The sequence below is a fragment of the Drosophila takahashii genome, chromosome X (genome assembly GCF_030179915.1).
Source record: "Drosophila takahashii strain IR98-3 E-12201 chromosome X, DtakHiC1v2, whole genome shotgun sequence".
NCBI classification, from domain to species: domain Eukaryota; kingdom Metazoa; phylum Arthropoda; class Insecta; order Diptera; family Drosophilidae; genus Drosophila; species Drosophila takahashii.
The window spans coordinates 17,693,665-17,714,765 of NC_091683.1; the positions used below are offsets into that span (position 1 = coordinate 17,693,665).

General features: G+C 41.5%; 1 protein-coding gene across 3 annotated transcripts; it reads right to left on the minus strand.

The window, feature by feature from the left end:
• Positions 1–796: 796 nt before the first annotated feature.
• On the minus strand, positions 797–20,993 carry pico. 3 transcript variants are annotated; one of them, XM_017160552.3, is made up of 4 exons: positions 19,875–20,993; positions 5,457–6,498; positions 3,151–5,401; positions 797–3,086 (listed from the first exon to the last, which is right to left on the minus strand). In XM_017160552.3, the coding sequence occupies exons 1-3, from the start codon at positions 20,016–20,018 to the stop codon at positions 3,168–3,170; spliced, it is 3,420 nt and encodes a 1,139-aa protein (XP_017016041.2). In that variant the 5' UTR covers positions 20,019–20,993; the 3' UTR covers positions 797–3,086; positions 3,151–3,167. The 3 variants fall into 3 exon arrangements, with proteins under 3 accessions (XP_017016041.2, XP_070074265.1, XP_070074264.1); XM_070218164.1 differs by lacking the exon at positions 19,875–20,993 and adding an exon at positions 17,379–17,777; XM_070218163.1 differs by lacking the exon at positions 19,875–20,993 and adding an exon at positions 8,340–8,571.
• Between the last annotated feature and the right edge of the window lie 108 nt (positions 20,994–21,101).

Consider the following 21,101-nt stretch of genomic DNA (forward strand, 5'->3'; position numbering starts at 1 on the left):
TTACCCTTTAAAAAAAGTGATTCTAGATTATCTTCAATTCCCCTCCGTCCCCCAAAACGAATTAATAGTTATTTTATTTAATTCAAATTTTTCTTAGGCATTTCTCGCATTTATTTTTCATAGTTTTCGTAACACGTTTCATTCGCACAGTTTTTGTTTGTTCTTTTTCGTTTTTAATATGTTTTGAATGTTTCTATCAAAATTACAAAAAATTCCATTCGATTCGGAATATAAGGTATATATAGTAATATATATTTATATATCAAATGTGTGTGTTTTTATTTGTGGAAAAAATTGTATCAAATGGCAACATTGTTCACTATATAATAGCCCTGCAAAGAATTTCTGGTGTTTATTTATTAAATTGCTTTTTTCTTTGATTTCTTTAGTTAGATGTTGTAGTCTTGCGCTGCTGTATTTGTATTTGTATTTGTAAATTTGTAGTTAATGCATATGAGTGATGTCTGAATGTGTCGGCGATATAATAATTAACTTACTTATTTTGTTCTCCTCCAGTTGTAGTCTTTTCTTTTAGTTGTAGCTTGGGCTTTAATATGAGTTTTCCTTACTTTATATAATTAGGATTCTGTTTTGTGTTTGATTTCTTGTTCTTTTAGTTGAACCTTGATTTATTTCTTTTCGTTACTTAATTTGTTTATACACTGAAATCGAGAATCGAAAACTTTAAGCAAACGAACGGAAACAAAAAAATATAAATTATATATAAGATGGCAAACAAATTATCTTTAAAATGCTTTTTGTAGTCAAAGCATCAAGTAAGTTTCTAGATTTCACGTTCTTTTGCGTACAATTACATATGTGTATATGTATGTCATTTATATATAAATTTATTTAGCTTTTAAATGTTTCTTTCAGTTTATCTTGGACTTAATGACTAGGTTCATTTAGATTTTATTACATTCATTTAGCAAAAAATGTTGCAGGTTTTTCTTTCTCTTCTCTTTTTTTTTTTGTTTTGACACGACGACGGCGCCTATGGCACATCCTTGTGTTGCTACCATATATATATAGATATATATATAGCGTATAGTGTCTAAAAAATATGTTCATATAAATTCAAGCTTTAAAAAATTGGCATTTCCTTTATTTAAGTATGTTTATATCTAGATCTATATGCATAATACCCTTTAGTTTTGTATACGTAGGAAAGTAAAATTTTAATTTACCATAATAAACCCAATGCTAGTTTCTTGTATTCAAAACCGAAAGTTTCTATATATATTTCATATATATATATATATATTTGACGTAGGATGGGAAACAAAAGCAAGCATATATAGCTGATGCGGGATCTTCGGGGATGGGAGACTGAACACTTTTAGGATGGCTGGATGGCTGGAGAAGAAAGGCGAAGTTTTACTCGATTGGTTCGATCGATCACTATTCGATCGCATTACACATGCCGACTAATACGTAACAAAACTTCATACAGAACTATATAGCTTTGCCTATATATACAATGTGTATTGGGACCGTAACAGTCAACGTTTGATTTCAGATACATTTCAACTCAAATTATTCGGGTTCCGGCTATAATTATGTGTATATTGTATATATGGCTGTCTCTGGCTGTACACAAACATACATAAAAACAAATGGCAAACAAGTTACTACACGAAAACAATTACAAAAATGATCAAATACTTAATCGATCAATGATATTAAATCGTCCATTTAAAGAATGCAATATATATTTAGTCGTAGCGAATCGAAAGCTATTCTACGCATAATTTCTTTTGGGAAAAGAATCCCCAAAGAATTAAGCTTTATTGAACGTATTCAATGCCTGCATGCACATAAAAATTGAACCTATAGGAACGCTTAAGAAATGATATGTTGGGAAACAAAATTTGTAAACGAAATTTAGGAAAATATTAATTTATATATTATTACAATTACAATTACATATTTGATTTGTGTACAGAAATAATTCCATTTTCTCTTATTGCCTTCAATTGAAATAGTTTGATTTGCACATACAAATTGCATTTTATGGCTGATCTGTCTGTCTTATCTGCGGTTCGGTATAAGTACAAAGAGAATGATAATTGTAACACTATTTGAGGAACTTGACAAATCTTTTGAAAACTAAGCACTTTGTTATTTCAACTGAACAATCAATGTGGAATTAAAATTTGTGGGTAAAAAGAATAGTATCGCTTTAAACAGCAAATAATTTGGATAGATCAACACACATACATACACATATATATATGCATTAATATATATATTAGGTGTATATGCAGGGCTTTCCCTATTTAGGTTTATATGCTTTATAAGGCATTTCCTTTGCTAGCGCAGCGCATTTCATGCGCTTACAAAACGTTCACTCTACCGTTACAAAGATTATCGAAAAAAAAATATAAAATATCAATACTAAGAGCAACTGAACAATTAAAAAGTGCATGTATATATAAAAACATTGTACACTTATCTAACGCTAATTTAGTGTTTTTTAAATAATGCACTATCGTTTTAAAAATTAATTTTTCTCTTCTTTTTACAAACTAAAATTTATCTTAAATATTTTTACTAGTGCAGAGCTCCTTTTCTTTTTCTGAGTTTTCGATTTACGAAATTAATCAGAAATATGGTTGAATAATCAAACAGAGTCAAAAGGGTCAACAAAAATACTATATTTTTACTGCGCTCTTTTAATATTCTTAAATTTAAAAAACGAATAAAGAAAAACCCATTTTGCATTTAGCGAAAAGCTCAAAAATATTATCTAAAACCTTGAGTAGATGGCCACAAATTTGTTGACCCTTTTGACGCGGTTTGACACTGAACTTAAAAAAGGAGTTTCTACAGTTTGATTCTCTGTTATGCGTAATACTTTTGTAAGAGAAGTGGGCGTGGCCATAGCATATTCTTAGAAAATATATATAGTCATACATGTATGTATGATTCAATTAGTGCTTTTTCTTCCATCTCGCTTAGTTGTCGCCTAGACTTAAATAGGAATTTGTAAGATTCATTTTCTTTGCTTTCTCGTAGACAAGTAAATATTTGCGCTCCGGCACGAAATTCCCTCCTCTGGAGACTGAAGATTGTGCGGATTGCACCTGAGAAAAATATCATAAATTAGTTTGGGATCGCAGAAAATCAATCTTAAAATCAAGAAATTACTCTTCTTCAGTTAGATCCTACACCCGGTTGGTCAGGTGCGTCTTGTCGCTCCTCTTCGGCGGCGGCGGCGGCGGACGCTTCTTGGCCGCCACCGAGTTGCCGGGCGGCGGCGGCAGCGGCGGTGTGCCCGCATCTCCGCCAGCTACCCCCGTCCTCGCCTGGCCGTGGACGTTCTCGTAGAGCGCGTTATGCGCATACTCGTAGTGCTCCTGCACCCAGTGGCTCACGTTGGCCGTTTCGCGGTAGTAGTGCGAGGAGTTGGCCCCCGAATTTAGGTTGTGGGCGGCCAGCAGATCCTCGTTGCTAAAGTCCCGGAAGCCCAGCACCTCGTGGGGCGTGGTGGCCGGCTCCGCCTTGCACTTCTGCGCCACCTGCCACTTCTTGCGCATCACACGCTGCAGATCCTTGAGGAAGTCGCGGGGCGGATTCGAGGCGGACTCCTGCAGGCGCTTGGGCGAGGTGATCTCGCTACTAATCCCGCTCCCGTTGCTCTGGCTGGACAGACGCGCCAGATCCGATCGCGGCGGCAGCATCGGTCCCGGAGCGTAGGTCTGATAGGCGGCGGCCGCTGATCCCGTCGAGCTGCAGCTCAGCGTGGTGCTGGGCGATCGCTGCGGCAGCACCGGCTCCGGTGAGCACATCTTGCGGCGCAGCAGCACCGGCGAGTCCGCAAACGAGACCTTCTTCTGGGCGGGAGGCGCCGGCGGCGGCGGCAGCGGCGGTCCGGCGGCGGCGGGACCCACATAATCCGGCGGCGCTTTGTATGGTGGCGCTGCCTTCAGAGCGCCAGTCGCTTGCTTAACCGCCGGCTTGATCGGCTTGGCCGGCACTGCCGGCGGCAGCGATCCATTGCTGTTCGGCATGATCATTGTGCTCATTGGTGTGGGAGTGGCTGGACTGGGCGGCCCTGCATAGCTCATGGCCAGCACCTCCTCGGGCGGCGGTGGCGGCGGCAGGGAAGCCAGCGACAGCTGCGAACCGTACACATCCTGATCCTCCTCCGGCGGCGGCGGGGGCAGCGAGTCCAAGGAGAGCGTGGATGAGCACATCAGCGAGGCGGCTGCATCGCCCGGCGGCGGCTTGGCGCAGATGCTCGGCGTGGGCGTGGGCGTGGAATTGCTGCTGGACGACGTGGAGGAGGCACTGCCCATGGGCTCCGCCTGCTTGACCGCCGCCGCCGCCGCCGCCGCAGTGCTGCTAACCACCGGCATGGGTCGCCGCTTGAGCGTTCCACTGCCGTTGCTCTCCTGCGACTTGCGGCGGCTGTGGCGTCGCGTCAGCGTACCGCTTCTCTCGGGGGAACTGGCATCGCCGCCGCCGCCGCTCTCACAGATCGTAATCTCGCCCACCTCCTTCAGCTGGCGCGTCATCGTCGTGAGCGGCAGGTTGGGCTTCATCGAGGGCTTGCGCTTAATGGTGCCCGTGGTGAATTCCGAGTCGAAGCCGTTGTTGTCGTCCGACAGGCAGCCGCTGGAGCTGCTGCTCGAGGCGCGCGACGTGCGGCCGCTGGTCGAATGGGACATGCTGCTGATGGCCGAGGAAACGCTGCCGCATTGCGAGGGCACCGCCGACGAGATGCTCGAGATCGACTCGCTGCGCATGGAGACGGCGAAGCTCGACTGCGAAACGGCATCGGCATCGCGGCCCAAGCAGAGATCCTCCATTAGCGACTTGCGGCTGTCCCACAGCTGCTTGCCGTACTTGCACACCCGAATGGCCGTCAGCCAGCGGTCGAGCGTGGGCAGATCCTCGGCGCAGAGCATCTTGAGGGAGCGGCACGTCTTGCCCAGCGAGGAATCGGCCACCGCCTTGAAGCCAAAGGTGTAGTCGGTCGGCGACTTCCACTTCTTGCGCCACCCCAAACCGGTGTACACGTTGTGGCCGTGAAAGAGATTCAGGCAGGCCAGGTCACGGGTGTTCTTGGTCTTCTCCTTGGGAAAGTAGTAGAGACCCGAGGAGCGCAACACAAAGTGATACCGCTTCCAGCCCTTCTTGGGATCGGCCTTCATGTAGAGCGGTCCGTCCAACTGCAGCTGATTGTGCGAGTCGAAGAACTCGTCGAGCAGCATCTGCCGCGTCTGCTCGTCATGCTGGCAACCGGGCGCCATCTGGGGTCCCGGCAGATAGAGTTCGGGGCGCAAAAACAGAGCCACCTTGTCGGGTCGCTGCTGGAAGAGCACGCGATTGCCGGCGTCCGAGTTCCAGGTCATTAGGTTGTCCACCAGCAGCTCGTGGTCCTCGAAGAGGCGTTCTGGGGAAGGGAATTAATTTATAAATCAGTTAAATTACTATTTCGAATCACTTACCCATCTGAAGATCGCCCAGGTGCTCCACCAGCGCCCAGTTGGACTGCATAAGCACGTGATTCTTGTCGGCCAGCAGCCGCGTCACATGACCGCAGACCATGCGCTCGTCCACCAGCAGCGACTTGGAGGCGCCGTCCGAGGTGAAGGCCTTGACGAACAGCCGCCGGATGGAGGCGCTCTCCAGCTTGTGCAAAGCCAACTGGATCTTGGCCGCCTTCGAGATACTCTGCTGCTTCTCGCCGCTGTTGGCCAGCTGTTGCTTCTGCTTCTGCTGAAGCTGCTGCTGTTGCTGTTGCAGCTGCTGCTGCTGCAGTTGCTGCTGTTGCTGTTGTTGCTGCAGGGATGTGTTCGAGGAGGCCGACGATTCGCTGGACAAGAGGGATACGGTATCGCTAAAGGCCGAATCATTATCGGGCGACTCGGTGCGCGGTTCACGGGGCGTCACAACGCCCATCGTTATGCCCATGGTCATGCCGAGCGGAGGCGGTGGATGGACAATCACTGGTCCGCCTGGCAGTCCAATTCCCAGACCCATCCCATGACCATTCTCCGAGATCCCCGACGACGAGCAGCTGCTCACGTCCGCCGAGATGCTGCTGTTGGTCCGCGAATGGGAGCGCGACGAGGCGGCCGACATGGAAACCAATGACGAAGCCACCGCTCCGGGCGGTGGTGGCTGCATTGTTCCTCCCAGTGGAGCAGCATTAATGGTCGCGGGCAGCAGGGAGGCCTCGCCGTAGCTGATCTGCGCCTCCAGCAGGCTCAGCTCGCCGAGGATCTGGTCCAGCTCCGACTCCTGCGAGTCCTCCAGATTGGCCATGGAGATGCGGTATGTGTGGGAGAGCTGCTTGGACTCCGGCGTCAGGGGACGATCGCTGTGCCTGCGCAGCTTGACGCCAGCGCCAGCTGCGGCGCCAATTCCAGGGCAATCCCCACCAGCCACGAAGCCAGCGGCGGTCGTCGCACCACCAGCCACTGCTCCTGTTCCGCCTGCTCCTCCGCCGCTGGCAGCGCCGTCCACCAAGATGCCCCTTAGGTTGATCTGGAAGAAGAAGGGGAAGTTGGGATTAGCACTACTTGCATAGCTTTTAGATTATTTTATTATTTTTTATTTTATATTATTTTACTTTATTTTTTTAATTTTTTTATTTTACTTTTTTTATTTTTTTTTATTTAATTTTATTTTTTTTTTATTTTATTTTTTTTTTTTTTCTTTATTTTATTTATTATTTTTTATAGAATTATAATCTTTAATCATTTATGGGAAACTTTAGATTATACAAATATTATCTCGTTTTTGTTTAAATATTTTAGCTTTCTATATTTAAATCGAAACTTGTCTTCATCCATTTAAGAAATCTAATCAAACTATTTCAGAGACTTCCGGTCATTACAATCTGTCGAATGTTTTCAATGACAATAATTTATCAGTTTCGAGTTTCAAAATGAAATTGAATCTAAAACTTGAAGCTAAATATGTTAAACATTTGTGGACCGTTTCTTTGGGACTGTGTGAAGTCGCCATAGCTCCAATTTAAAATGCGACAGGCAGATGATAATTATAGTTGGGGAACTTTGGCTTTATAACAAGGCCCAGAAATGTTTAAGTACTATCAGTTGGGTTCCCCGCATCGCATTTGCTGCTCTTTCTCTTTCTGTTTCTCTTTCTTTTTGTGTGAAACGTGCCCCAATGGAGCGTCCGCTGCCGAACGGCGATTTTACGATTAGCGATTGGCGATTGTCGGTTGCCAATGCAGCTGGTCCGACCGTTTCCGCCCCCTCTCCGGCCCCTTGGCCCCTGCCCCCCCCCCTACTTCCCCCTTAGTTCCCCCCTTACTGGGCGACAGCTTCGCCTCAAAACACGTTACACATTTCATTTTGGAAGGCAGTCGCACATAAAGAAAAATTGATATTATAAAATCAATTGTTATTAAATACATGATATAAACCACATAATGATATGATTTAATATGATCATGATTTTTGATCAGATTAAAGGGAACTGATAAATATTTGATATTAAAATATAGAAATGATATAAAAATTTCTTAAAATCAAATATTGATATCAACTTAATGATTTTATTTCACATTTTTGATCAGATTTCAGCGAACCGATTCCATTTGATATTACAATATTTATTAAAATTCAAAATTGATACTTTATTAATATTTAAATAATTTACAAATATTTCATAAACTCAAAAAAATATATTTTTGAACAAATATGGAAATTTTAATATTGAAATGATAAATTAAACTACCAGTATTTCGAATTTAATGCAAATATATTTATGGAATATCAATATTATAGCTATAATTTCTTTTTGTGCATATTGCTAATACTGCTGTCGCTTGGCAATCAAAAGCTGATCCGACTCACCCCGCGGAGTCCAGCACTTTTGGCGTTTCTCCAGCAGCACAGCGGCACTATTTCTGTTTCTGTTTCTGTTTTTATCGCTTGTTACAGCTTCTGTACCATTTGCCGATATAAAGCAGTTGGAAACACCGCTCGACGACTGGCGAGTGTTAAGTAATTCAGCCAGGCATAAGTCACGTATTAAAGCGACAAAGAACCGAGGAAAGGAAAGGGGTTGCTAACTGGTTTGGGGGCAAAGGCAAAAACAATCACAATGACTGGCAATTGGCCAAGAGAAAGGGGAAGAGAAAGATGGAATGAACTTGTGGAGAAGAGGGTTTTCTAATAGATCCCCTAAAATATATAGGGAAAAAGTGCCAAAAGCTTTGATATCACATAATACAATATTTCTTTAAATATTTTTTTATATTTTATTTCAAAAACTGTTTTTATAATATCTGATTTTAAAAAAATGTTCTAGATTGGTTACTGTTTTTATATTAATTTAAATCACTGCTTTAATACCCGCGAAATTAATGTGTGCCTCATTTTTTATTCTCGAGTAAGACCTGCAAGTCCAAAAGCCGATCACATACTATCCGAGTTATGTTACGGTTGTTATAACATCTGACATCGCTGACAACTGCCGACGTCTTACTGGTCATTTCGGTTACTTTCTGTTGATGGAGTTGCCTTTTTTTATGGCCTTTTCAACGGTCGACTGAATGAGTCATTGCGTGGCTCGAAAAGGTTTTTGTTGTCGCTTTTTTTTGTTGTTGCTGTTTTGTTTTGTTTTTACCTTACTTTTTAGGTAATTGGCACTTTACTTAACTGAACTCCAGCCAGGGGGACTCGCGATGATGATCCACCATCATCACTGTCAGCTGTTCAACGCACCGAGAAGGGCAGCGATGATATGATGTGATATGGTATATGGTATATGGTATATGGTAGGAGGTTAAAACGAGGTTAGAGAGTTCCATTCAACAATGCACATCTCGCCCCGCTTGGTTAGCGTTGATTTATGGACAGAAATGTACATAAATACGGGAAACGGAATACAGAACACATCTAATAACCCCTCACGGCTGCCCTTTTTCCCTCAAAAACACTCAATCGCTTGTCCACAAAGTTCAATGACAGAGCCGCAACAACAAATTCCAATTGACAAATCCGGGGGATGGACAAGGGGGTCAACAGGGGGATGGTAGAGGAGACCCCACACAGAATCCCATTCTACCGGCCATTTGTTGCTGTTAGTTTACGACTCTTGTTTGCATATTTGCATAGGTCGGTCCACTACTGCACTCACATTCTTGGTTCCAACACAGGGAGAAAATATTATTCACTTGGAGTAACTATTTCTATCTCCAAATATATTGGGTTTAATCTAGAACCAAATCTAAGGGAGAGCCGGTTTGTAGCCTAGATTTACCCAGTGATCCGAACCGGTTTTCAACTAATCAAAGCGAAAAGTTATTGGGAATTATAGCGTAACAGAGGCGGAAAACCCTCAAAGTTAAGAAAAGTCACGTCTTACTTGTATTTCTCTGAGAAACATATTTAAACCGAGATAAGCCAGTCATTAATCAATTGGAATTTATTAGTGTTATCACAATTGACATTTTAATAAAATATAAACTAATTTTATCTTATACTTCCATTCCGAATTATGATAGATTTTTCCACAGTTTGGTAAAGTGATGGTCCTCACAACCATGTGTCAACAGTCCAAAGACAAATATGTAGAAAAATGGGAATGCGATAGTTTGTTGGATATGAATTCAGCTTCACTACGTGAAAAGTGAGTAGCTTACCTCACAACCCTTCAAAAATATTGAATGTTTACTTTGTAAAGTTTTCAGAAAAACGAAATATATAATATTTCTATAGCTGCTTATATAAGAATTAAGTTAATTTGGTAACAGCCGTCTAGTTAATCCGAATCTGAGTCATAAGTACGTGACTTAAATTATAATATAATATAATACGTAAGCTTTCATTTTCTATTTGTTCATGTTTCTATTCATTAAGTACTTCTGCACTCCATTTAGTTGTAAAATAGCTGGTAAAACTATACTATCTCATTCCCATTGTTTCCTGCTTCTAGCTTTTAAATGGAATTTCCCCCACAAAACTTCTTATAAACAAAATTTGACACATGATAAACTGCAATGTTATCGCTGACTTGTGCTTTTTAGAAGCCTCTTCCCAGATTTCTTCTGTAACTGGCAATAAAATCGCCTTGTTATTAAGACGTCTGTGTTTAAAAGTGTTTTAAATTACAATCGTCAAGACTGAAATGAAATAAACCACTGGACGGGCTGTGTTTTTTTCCTTTGAAACGCTACGTTTCAGTCGCAGTTGATCTGTAAATAAGTTTTTCAGCTGCAGTTCAATGTTCTTGGTGGATCGGTTTTCTGTTGTTCACCTTGAGCACACACGGGGCCCAGATCAATGCTACCAATATGGAGGCATGACTTCCATGATAAACCAATTATAACCTTAGCGGATCCGATAATTGTATGGGCAGCCAGCTATTAAGTCCGAATGGAGGTTGGGGAACCACTACCTACTACCGACCTACCTTATTTTACTTACTTACACAAGTGTCCTATCTAACTCCATCTAACAAGTGGTCAAACACTGCACTACTTATTACTACTCTAGTAGTTTACTCATGACCTACTCAACCCAAGTCGCATGTTCTGGGCTCATTCCACTCCCTGGGGACTTTTTCCCAAGTAATTACTTTAACACTACAATAATATTTTCAGTAATTAACTAAAAGCGAGAGTCCCCGCTCCCTTTACTTTCCTACCCACTGACGTCAGTCGGGAAAAACCATGATGGGTGGGGAGCTCTTTGTTCAAGGCCCAAACGCATTATGAATATTCTCATGTTTGTGGACATTTACAGCAACTTCCGTAGTCGATTAATAAAAACAACAAACAGCGCTGCCAAAAAAAAAAAAAAAAGAGCAGTGGACAGAAGCAACAATAGCAAGCAAACAAAAAATAAATTAATACATTAAATTTAACTTTTAATGGGCCCCATTCACACACATACACACACCGAAAACAGAGAATATAAACACCCGGGAGTCATGCCACGGCCTTATAGAGCAGGCGTTTCGCTCCTTTGGCGAAATTGTCGCTCGCTCATAAAACGAAAACCTCGAATATAGTATAAATAGTATATATATGGAATACTGGAATTTATAATGTGCCTGAATTTGCGCCACGATGACCATCATCATCACCACCATCGTGAAGCAACAGAGTTGTGCTTTAACTTCGAGTCGAGTTGACTTCACTACACTCTACTTAACTTCATGTCGTTCGTTTCGGTTTGACTTTGGGCTTGGTTCGTTAAGCAGCCTAATTGGCGGCCCCCGCCAGTTCTCCACGGAGAGAAAAGAATGTGGCAATAGAAAATATTGGTTCACCTTGTGAGAAAATTATCTGAATTATCACACAAAACTATAAGAATAAAAGCTAAATAATATAATGATGCTTTTATAGTTTTGTATTGTTAAATCAACATTATTTGTCTTATAAATAATAATAAAATGCATGTCAAATTTTTTCTCTGTGTACATTTAAGTCAACCCGCAGAGTTAAGTTCAAGGCAAGACGATGCAACGGAGTAAGTTAAAGAAATAAGTAACCATGAAGGGCGACCCGAAATGCCAGGAAATGGAAATACAGCTACTGTTTTGGGGTTCCCATAACTAAATTTTATCTTTCATCTAAAGATATATAAAGATAAAATTTTTCATAAGTATTCTACGTTCCATAATGAATGTTTTTTTTACACTTAAGAACTACAGTTTTTCAAGATCGCTACAGAACTCCTTTCCATACTTTTCAGGTCGAAACTCATCAGGAAGCGGAAGGAGTAAGAAAACTCATTAAATCAACACACGCGATCCTTAGGAAACATCTGATCCTACTTGAGAAATGCTTCGGAACCCTTGTCAGAGGATAAAGACGAAGAGGAAATGGGGTCCATAAGAAATCTGCGTTGTTGACCAGCGACCGAAGAAGACCGAAGAAGACCGATTTTATGTGGCGCGTGCAAAGGAGCGGCAAGTGACGCGTGTCCTTAAATGCAGCTGCCGCCTGTACAGTATAATCAACAATAAATCGGATCCGAGGTTTCGCCCCTTTTTTAATTCGGGGCAACTGCTGCTACGCACTCAAAACTCAAACTCAAACTCATCGTGATGCCCATATCACAGGGGAACCTCTGCGAAACAATGGCAAGCAGCAAGAACCGACATTCAGACGTTGCACCTGCCACCAAACACAAAGCACCATACAATGCAAAGTGGGTAAGAGGAGATGTAGAAGGAGCAGGCCCAAAAAAATCCAAAAGGAACAAAATAAAATGCTGATGACGTTCGTCGTCCGCTTATTTGAGTCTGTTTTTATTTTATTTTTTCTTCAACCCCTCCGAGTCTCTGAGTCACACACACACACCACAGCCACACTCCGCTGATTATGAGATCAAGATAGTCTCCGTCTCAGACGTCGTAGACCCACGGAACAGATGCGTTTTTGAGTACATCCTCCAACGGTGGTTGGTTATCCCATTTGCGCACATTCAAGGCGTATCCCGAGTACACTTGAAGAAATAATGGATCAAAGAAGATCTAATGGGACCTAGATAGCCATATAATATCATTTTAATTTTGTAATATTTTTGACTATTATGATTTGAATTTATTATACCATAATAAAGAATACATTTCGCGAATTCTTTAGGTTTTATTTCAATCTAAAGTTTAATATTTTTTCGAGTGCCATAAGTACAAGAGCAATGCTTGTAACTTGAGATGTTCCCCTCCCTTTTGCCTGCCCAGGAGTAGACCTCTGCTGCCCCCTTCATCCACCAATCCACCACCACTCCCATGCACATCAACATCAATCACTTGTTGATATTGTAAAGTGCAGTGTAGTTTGTGTAGCAGAGCGTGGACTTGGGTTCGTAGGCCGCCTAGTGGCATTCGTTGTAATTTTCTTTTTGGTCTGAATTATAAATCATCAAAATGTTTGTGATTACAAGCTTTATGGCCGCCGTTCGGTTCAACCACCCTTTCCTAATTTTGACAAATTTTTTATTGCAGCTCAATCAATTTTGAAAAGGGATTGAGGGTGGTAGTGGTGGTTGCCTTTGCCTCTGGGGAATGAATGGGCCCGAATAATAAGTTCCAATAAATCATCCGCTCTCGGTTGTATTCCAATCAATGTGCATTATAATATCATAGAAACTAATTCGGCAATTTGGAAGCTAAATGCAGAGCCCACGCAGAACTTTTCCGTTCCAACGGAATCAATTAGGAACGGAATGCGGAATTCAAAATGTGCTAAAGACCATCTATAAATTATACAGTCATCTAGTCTATATCTAGATCTTGCATATGTAAACATACGAACGACTGTATGTGTGTGTGAAGTCCAAATGGCTGGTTGAGTGTGTGAGTCCGCTTTAAATTGCTGAAATGTTTATTGCGGACTTTAGACGAAGTCAATTAGCGAAAACATTGAGCCTGGGAATGGGAATGGGGATAGCAATGGGAATAGGAATAGAAATGAGAACTAGAATGGGAATCGCATTTAAATTGGGAACAACCAACTGATTTACAGTGTGACCGAAGGCCCATTTAACGCAGAGTTCAGTGTGCTAAATAATCCCCAACTGCAACTGCACTCGTGTGTCTTTTTTTTTTTGCTTTCTGGTTCTGTCTCTGTTTGCTCGTGTGGCGAAATACAGTCTATTAGCCAAATTGGTTCACTGCACGCCCACTTGGTGGCACACAGAGACCCCAATCCGATCCGATCCCATTTCCCATTCCCGCCGCAGCAGTTTCCTCCTCCTGATCGAAACCGATCTGTTCCGACGCAAACCAAATCCGAACCCGAATCCCGAACACCAAATCCGAATACGAATCCGCATCGAAAGACGACGGCGGCTCGTGTTTAAATATAATTTACAAATTGTAACAGACGCCCACAGCGGATGGCTGAAGATGAGTGGAGAATAAAGAAAGAAACTGAGGGGAGCCAGAGACGGAGCCAAATCCAAAACCAAAAACCACAACTAAAAATACGATATACGAGAAAATGTCCGCTTATTTTGAAATGAAGACGAGCCAAGAAGCGGGGGAAATAGGGGAAAAATCAATAGATGATGGACGGAATGGAGGAAAAATGATATGGGGGAAACTCTCTAATTGGGTATATGTGCAGTAGGCTGATTGTATGATTATAAGACCAATTGCACAGTACAGTACCAGCAAACTAACCCTAAAATATCTACAGATCTCGAGCATTTCAATTAGTACTCGAAAATCCATTGATCAGTAAGTCGAAAATTATAAAAATCCGAAAGAGACGCATTTTTACCAAGTAAAATACTGTCCTTGACCTAGATTATAATCTCGAGGTATTTTTGCCCAAACAAAAAACAACTGTTTCCATAATAGAAGCAGTTGTTGAAACCCTGTGATAAGAAACTCGATGTTTTGACTATCAAAGACTAAATATAACATTTCAGCTGTTTTTGCAAAAGTAATACTAGACGGGTTCTTTGAATATGAGCTGAAACAGTGAGCATTATCAAAGAACCAAAAGAACAATCGGGCTTGGCACCCCTGACCCAATGCCCCAAGGTCCCATTATGAAATGGTCAGAATATGTGGGTGGAAAAAAATATTCTGAAGGCAGAAGCATAAATTTACAAACACATAATTTCGCAATAAACACGACTAAAAAAAGTCGCAATCAGAAAAATAATTTAACACACTTCCGCAAGATAATGTACATACATATATGTACATAAGTTATTGGAAAATAATTTTTTAGCGTTTCTTTACAAACGTATAAATACGTTGTAAATCGGTTTAGAATCTTTATATCGTATGGAACTGTCCATTAAGTTTTTTTTTGCGTTTTGTATTATTTAAAGGTGACACCTTCACGGTACTTTTCTTATATTTTGTTTTATGCGACGATTATCATTTTCAACTCCCATGCATTACTAAGGGCCGGTTTCTCGAGTGCCGGCTAACATTTCTCGAACAGATAAAGTCCCTGCTAAGGCATTTTGGCTTTCTCGAGCATAAATGTGAGAGCTAACTTTGACAGGGACTCGGAGTCCCTGTTAAGCGTTTTCGGCTCGATAGAATGACAGCTGATTTCCCAAAGCCAACTATGAAGAAGAAACGAAATCACAGCTGACTTTTCCTTTAAATTATACCCAAACAGCTGATGAAATAATCGAAGCAAGCCATTTTTTGCACTTTACAGTGCGTTGACAGCACTCTGTAATTGTTTCTCGTTCAGATAAATTGAAGCAGTCGAGAAAGCGGATTTGCTTTTACGAACAGTTTATCTGGTCTTAAAGTTTTTCGAACAGATAGCTATCAGGGACTTTGACAGGGACTCGAGAAAGCGGCCCTAAATAGTGGAAAATGCCTGAAAGTGCTGCGGGAAATGCGCGTGTGTGAGTGCTTGCGTGTGCGGTACATTATTTTTCCCCATTTTTGGTTCCTAAACGGAAACAAGCGATAATAAAATTTTTACAGCGACACCAACAACAACAAATGAACAGCGTCGCAGTTGCCGCATAAAAATTCAGACGATGTCGCACCCGGCAACGCATGTAAAAGCAAACAGCGAAAAGCAAAAAGGGAAAAGCAAAGGCAAAAGCAAAGCAAATCAAAGGCAGCAGGGCGTGTAACAAGAGAATCATAAAATCTAAAGTAATGGTGTCCCACGAAAAAATCAGAACACCAAGATATGCAGCAAAAGTGTGGAAAACATTTCATATAGTCGTACCTTTTAACCATTAGGTCATCAAAATCTTTATGGTACTTTCTGAGGAAACGGTATTTAAAGTATATTTTAGATCAAAGATTTTCTAAAATAATTCATTTAATTTAATAAATAATAATTAATAATAATTTTTATTCCACTGTAAAGTCGGATAAAATAATGAAATATTTTGGGAGATAGATTTGTTTGTGGGCGAAAATCCCATTTCATGGCTACGATTGCGTGCATGGATTTACGAAACAAACATGTGTGGGTGGTTGGCGGCCGGAATCAAAAAAAAAGAGGGCTAATGCAATCGCAGCAGATATTCCTCAGTACATTTCCATTACAGATCACTCGGTCAAGTGGGCCATTAAATACAGAAGTAAGCATTGTAATGTAGAACGCCTAAAAACAGAATTTACCAAAAATCAGGTGTTGTTTAAGGAAAACCCTCAAGTCTACAAGATTTCTTTCAAATCAGATCTTCTAGATTAGTCCCATTTCTCTAGCTTTCAGTTGTGGATAGAACAAAAATGTCCCCTCTTTAAGGTAATAAAAATTCTCAACGCCCCCTCTCCAGATGACAGATGAAAAAGGCCCAAGACAGACAGACATACATATGTACATGTGTAATTAATGGACATGCTATGGTCGGAAAACTGGTCTAGTGCCTTTTCCTCTCATGGAATCTATAAAATCAATCACAGAATTTCGTCGAATTGCCTCGTGAGTCACACTTTTCCGAATGCAGCTCTCTTTTTGGTCCCATTCTCCCGTTAAATCGGTGAGAGATCTGCAATTACAATCTGTTTTTGGAATGTGTGCGTGCCAGTGGCGTACGCAGGAAATCTAGGAAAGGGGCGCTTTTATTTTCTCTAAATAAAAGTGATATTTAATATTGTCAAGTTAAATATTTGGTGGATATGAAATCAGTAGAAGGGGGTTTAACCCTCAAAACATCCCCCTGCGTAAGCCACTGGGTGCAGTCAGAAAAAAAGGGGCAAAAGCGGGGTGTGCGTGAGTGTGTGTAATGTAATTAAAAAGAGTTGAGCAAATATTTGACGAACGTGCAGGAGCAATTTGGCGAAGGAGGAGTAAGGAGTGGGCGAAAAGAGAGAGTGGCCAAGGAGTCAAGTCGACAATGCGGGTGACTCTCTGCGGGGGGGTGGCAATGCGGTGGGGCGGGGGTGTGGAATGACGCACATATGACTGAGCGAAAAACCGGCAAAAGTCACAAGGGAGAGTAATAGTTACCAGGGTTGCCACCATCGGTTCAATTGCCTGTTAAAAGACCGTTTCAGAGGGCGCAACAATTGAAAGACAAAGTAAACAAGGTTAACCCATTTTGGTTTAATTTTTTTTGAATATTTTGATGTTTTAAAATTTAATAAAAATTAATGTCAGTAAAAGAGGGTCAACATGTGAACTATTTTCCATTTGTGTGCCACTAAAATGTTTCGTTGCAGTTAATCTGCAATCGTTCATGCTGCTTTTATAGATATGCCTCATAGGAAATGAGGTTATCTGTAATAAACTAATGATAAAATGGACAAATAAAAGGAGAATAGTTTTCAGCCCCCTCTGAGTAGACATTAACTGCCAAAAACCAACACTTCAACTCCAAAATATCTCCTCCTGTCTTTCTCTTTTTATACCCCACATTTCCAGTCTCTTTTTCCGCCCCCTCACTCCCCCTGCGGGGCAATTAACAAAAGGCACTTTTAATTATTGCTTCATTTACCCCGCGCAATGTGCTGCTTCCTCGCCTCCTTCCGATTTCGATTCCGATGTTTGTTTTTGTGTATATAAAGGCGGCAATCACAACACAATGGATCGGGGCACTTTAAAGGAACTTAATAAGCGCAGGCAACAAGAAAAAAAAGAACTGACGAAAAAAGGCGACGTATTTGGACCGAAACGGAACGCAGAGTCACAAAAAATAAAAATAAAATTGAATAATTGTGCACTTCGAATTCCGCGCGCGCTCTTTTTTCCAATCACTCTCGCACTCGCATCCGCCGTTCCGTTTGTTCAGTTTAGTTGTTGTTGTTCGTGTTCGTTCGCTTCGTTCGCCTTTCCAGCCTTTTCTTTCCGCTCCGCTCTGCGATGTCACGTCTCCTGCGCGCGTCGGTCGAATCTCAAATGGCGCACTCACAAGCTGACAAACTCGGAAACGAAACTCACGACAGAAACGAAACTGAAACGAACCGCACAGCAAAACAAACGCCGGAGAGCTGCCGGCGCTGCCAACCGGCCTGCGGATGCAAGCAAGTTGGCAGGCCTGGGCAGCAGATGCAAGTGCGTGCACGCAAAAAAAAAATCGGGGGTAATATACTTTCTACTATAGCCTATATCTTTGGCAAACATTAACACACGCAGTATATTCTTTAAACAACATTTTTATCTCTTCCACTACTGAATGACCAAACAAAATAATAATTGCAAAAACTACTTAAGATGTTATCTTGTTATTCTAAGACACTTTGTCATCGTAGACAGTATTGTGCATTTAACTTAACTCAGATGGATTAACTATCTTTCAGTATATTCATTAGTTACTTGTACCACTAATTTATATATCCAAAACACTGCGAAACCTCCTACTTTTAAGGAACAATTTGTTTTTTTTTTTTAATTTTATTGCTGTCAAACAACAGCTTATTCAACTATGCGCATACCTTTTTGCTGATGTGTAATATTTACTTTTGGGAAATTGAAAATTTGTGCGTGCTGGACAAGCAGAAATGGGTAGGTAAACGCATTTTTGCCGAATTTTGCTGACCTATGGGCGCAATTAAGCAAATTTGACACGCACCGAGAGGACCTGATGTCCTGCTGTGAATCCTTGAGGTGCACGCAGTCACGTCGTGCCATTGGGATCCTTGGGATGACTGTATAAAAACGAATTACTTATTGTATGTTTTCAATGCTGAGAACTGTCGAACTTTAAACAAAAGTAGAAACCGGTTTGTATTGCAATCCATTTTCCATTTTGTCCATTAAAACCATATCATAAGGAATCAAAACAATACAGGAACTGAACACACCTGATTTCATAAATATATAAAATATCTAATTATTATTAATTTTTTCAAATTCTAGAACCTATGTAGTTAGTTTTATATGTTTTTTTCGTATTAACAGCTGCAAGGTGTATCAAAATTACATGATTTTAATATCAAAATACCATCAAAATTATTTGATACTACATATATTATTATGATAAAATTTATCAATCGTTTGAATTAAGCTTTCGATTTTTCTGCGTATTACCATCCTGATCCAGAAACTAATCGACCTTCCTGGTCGGGGGTATGCCACAAACTGATGGAAAATAAAGACGCAAAAGGGGGCGGGGCAGCGCCCGCTGCTGCGGCAAAAACAAAGGGGGCAGCAACAACAACAACAGCAACTCCTCCGCTTTCGTTGTTGTTGTTGCAGTATTGTATCGCACATCGTCTTTCATCGGGGAATCGGGTTTGGTTTTGGTTTTTCTCCTACGTTCCGTTGCCGCTCTCGTATAAACAAACCAAGAACTTCAGGAAAACAAAATAACAAAACCCCAACGATCGGCCACTCTTTTAGAATTTATGCACGGTGAAAGTAATGGGGCAAGAACGGAGAAAGAAGCGAAGGAAAGAGCGAAAAAGTTAGTACACCAATTAATGTGTCGGCACTTTGTTGGGCTTGAAAAGTGTTGAGAGTTGTTGTTAGTGCCCCAGCTGGTCTAGAGATTAATCATCCCACTCTCCGCATTTTGTTTTTATTAATTTTCCTTTGGTCCACTTGACTGAGACGAATGGAAAATTTGGCCAAGAAAAAGCCATGCCCAAAACTTGACTACATTTTGAATAAATTATGCTCAAAATGTAGTTTTATTGATGAAGAGTTTTTTACACATAACACCATATAATGTGAATAATGAAACTAATTTACCCCCTAATGTTTCAAATGTTGTAAAAAAGGCAGCTTATGTATGTTAAATACACTCGAAAAAAAAGCTATTGTAAATTATAATTCCCTTAAAAAATGCACAAAAAAAAATTCATAAAATTAATTGAAATATTTTTGCCACAATAAATTCACATATTTAAATATAATGAAATTTTATGTTTTTTTCTGTGTAACTCTGCCCTATGACTTTTTTTTTGTGTGTTGTGTGGGTTCGAATTATGAAGTACAGAGGAAATAACTGAGAAACACAAACACATTTGGAGAAAACTTGGGAGATACTTACATTTGTTATTGTTGCTGCTTCCTCGAGGTTGTGTTGTTGTTGCTGCTGCTGCTGATGTTGTTGTTGTAGCTGTTGCTGGAGTAAGTGCAGTTGTTGCTGTTGTAGTTGCCGTTGTTGATGTGCCGCAATACCACCACAATCCATAGTAATTATGGGGACGAGGGGCGGGAGGGGGTGTGTGTGGGAGTGGGAGTGGAGTCGTCAATTGAGAGCGCCTCTCTTCTCCTCCTTTCGCTCGCCGTCTCTCCCTTTCTGTGTGGCGATCGCTTATTGCAGCGGAATGAAAAGCGAAACAGACATAATTGAAGAAATGCGATAGCGATCCGTCTTGAATTTCAACGATTCGCAGTAAGGGAGCCCCGAATCCCGGAGTTAACCGCTATTTCGGTTTTTGTTTCTGTTTGTGTCTCGTTTCTTCGTTTTTTTTTCAGCTAACTCTGCAGTTCGCCTTTGTCCATATTTTCGGTGGAAAAACCACTTCCTTGCTCTCTCGCTTGCTCTCGAGCTCCCTTTCGCTCTCTCTCTCTCTTTCTCTGCAGGCGTTGCGTGGGCGAACGAAGAGAGAGACGAACGCAATTTGGAGTTTTATGCACTGGGAGTAGTGAGTGTGTGCGTGCGCTGGCTCGTCTGTGTGACTGCTACCCCCACACACTTGCACTGCCTCTCTCTCTCTCGCTCGTACTCCAATTCCAACTCCAACTCCAGTTACAATTTCAATTCCAATTCGAATAATTTCCAATCGAACTTGAATTGGGAGGATAATTCGACAATTTCTACAATCTATTCACTGAATGCGAGTGCGAATCCTTTTTAGCTATTTGTTGTTGTTGTAGCCGCGCTGCGCCGATTGCATTTGCATTTGCATTCCCATTTTCATTTCGATTTCCCACAAAGGTGCAGTTTCCACCGCCCGCGGCCATCGGTGATTCACTCACAATTCGAGCCGGACACTTGGATGCGATGCCATGCCCAGACAGAACAGAAAAAAAAGAGGAACAAAACAAACGGTTGGTGCTATCGGGGAAAACTACGAAAAGTCCGTGCTTGGTTTTTCACAAAAAACGCCCCGAAAACGCCCGCACAACGTCAGTCCGGTCCGATAAGTCGACAAAGTTATCGTGGTTTAGGTGGAGATGGAGATACATCGATGCATCTGGATAATCGAATTCCATGGGAATTCCCTTCCATTCCATGGCGAATGTATCGGCTAGGCGGGGTGGGTGTCTC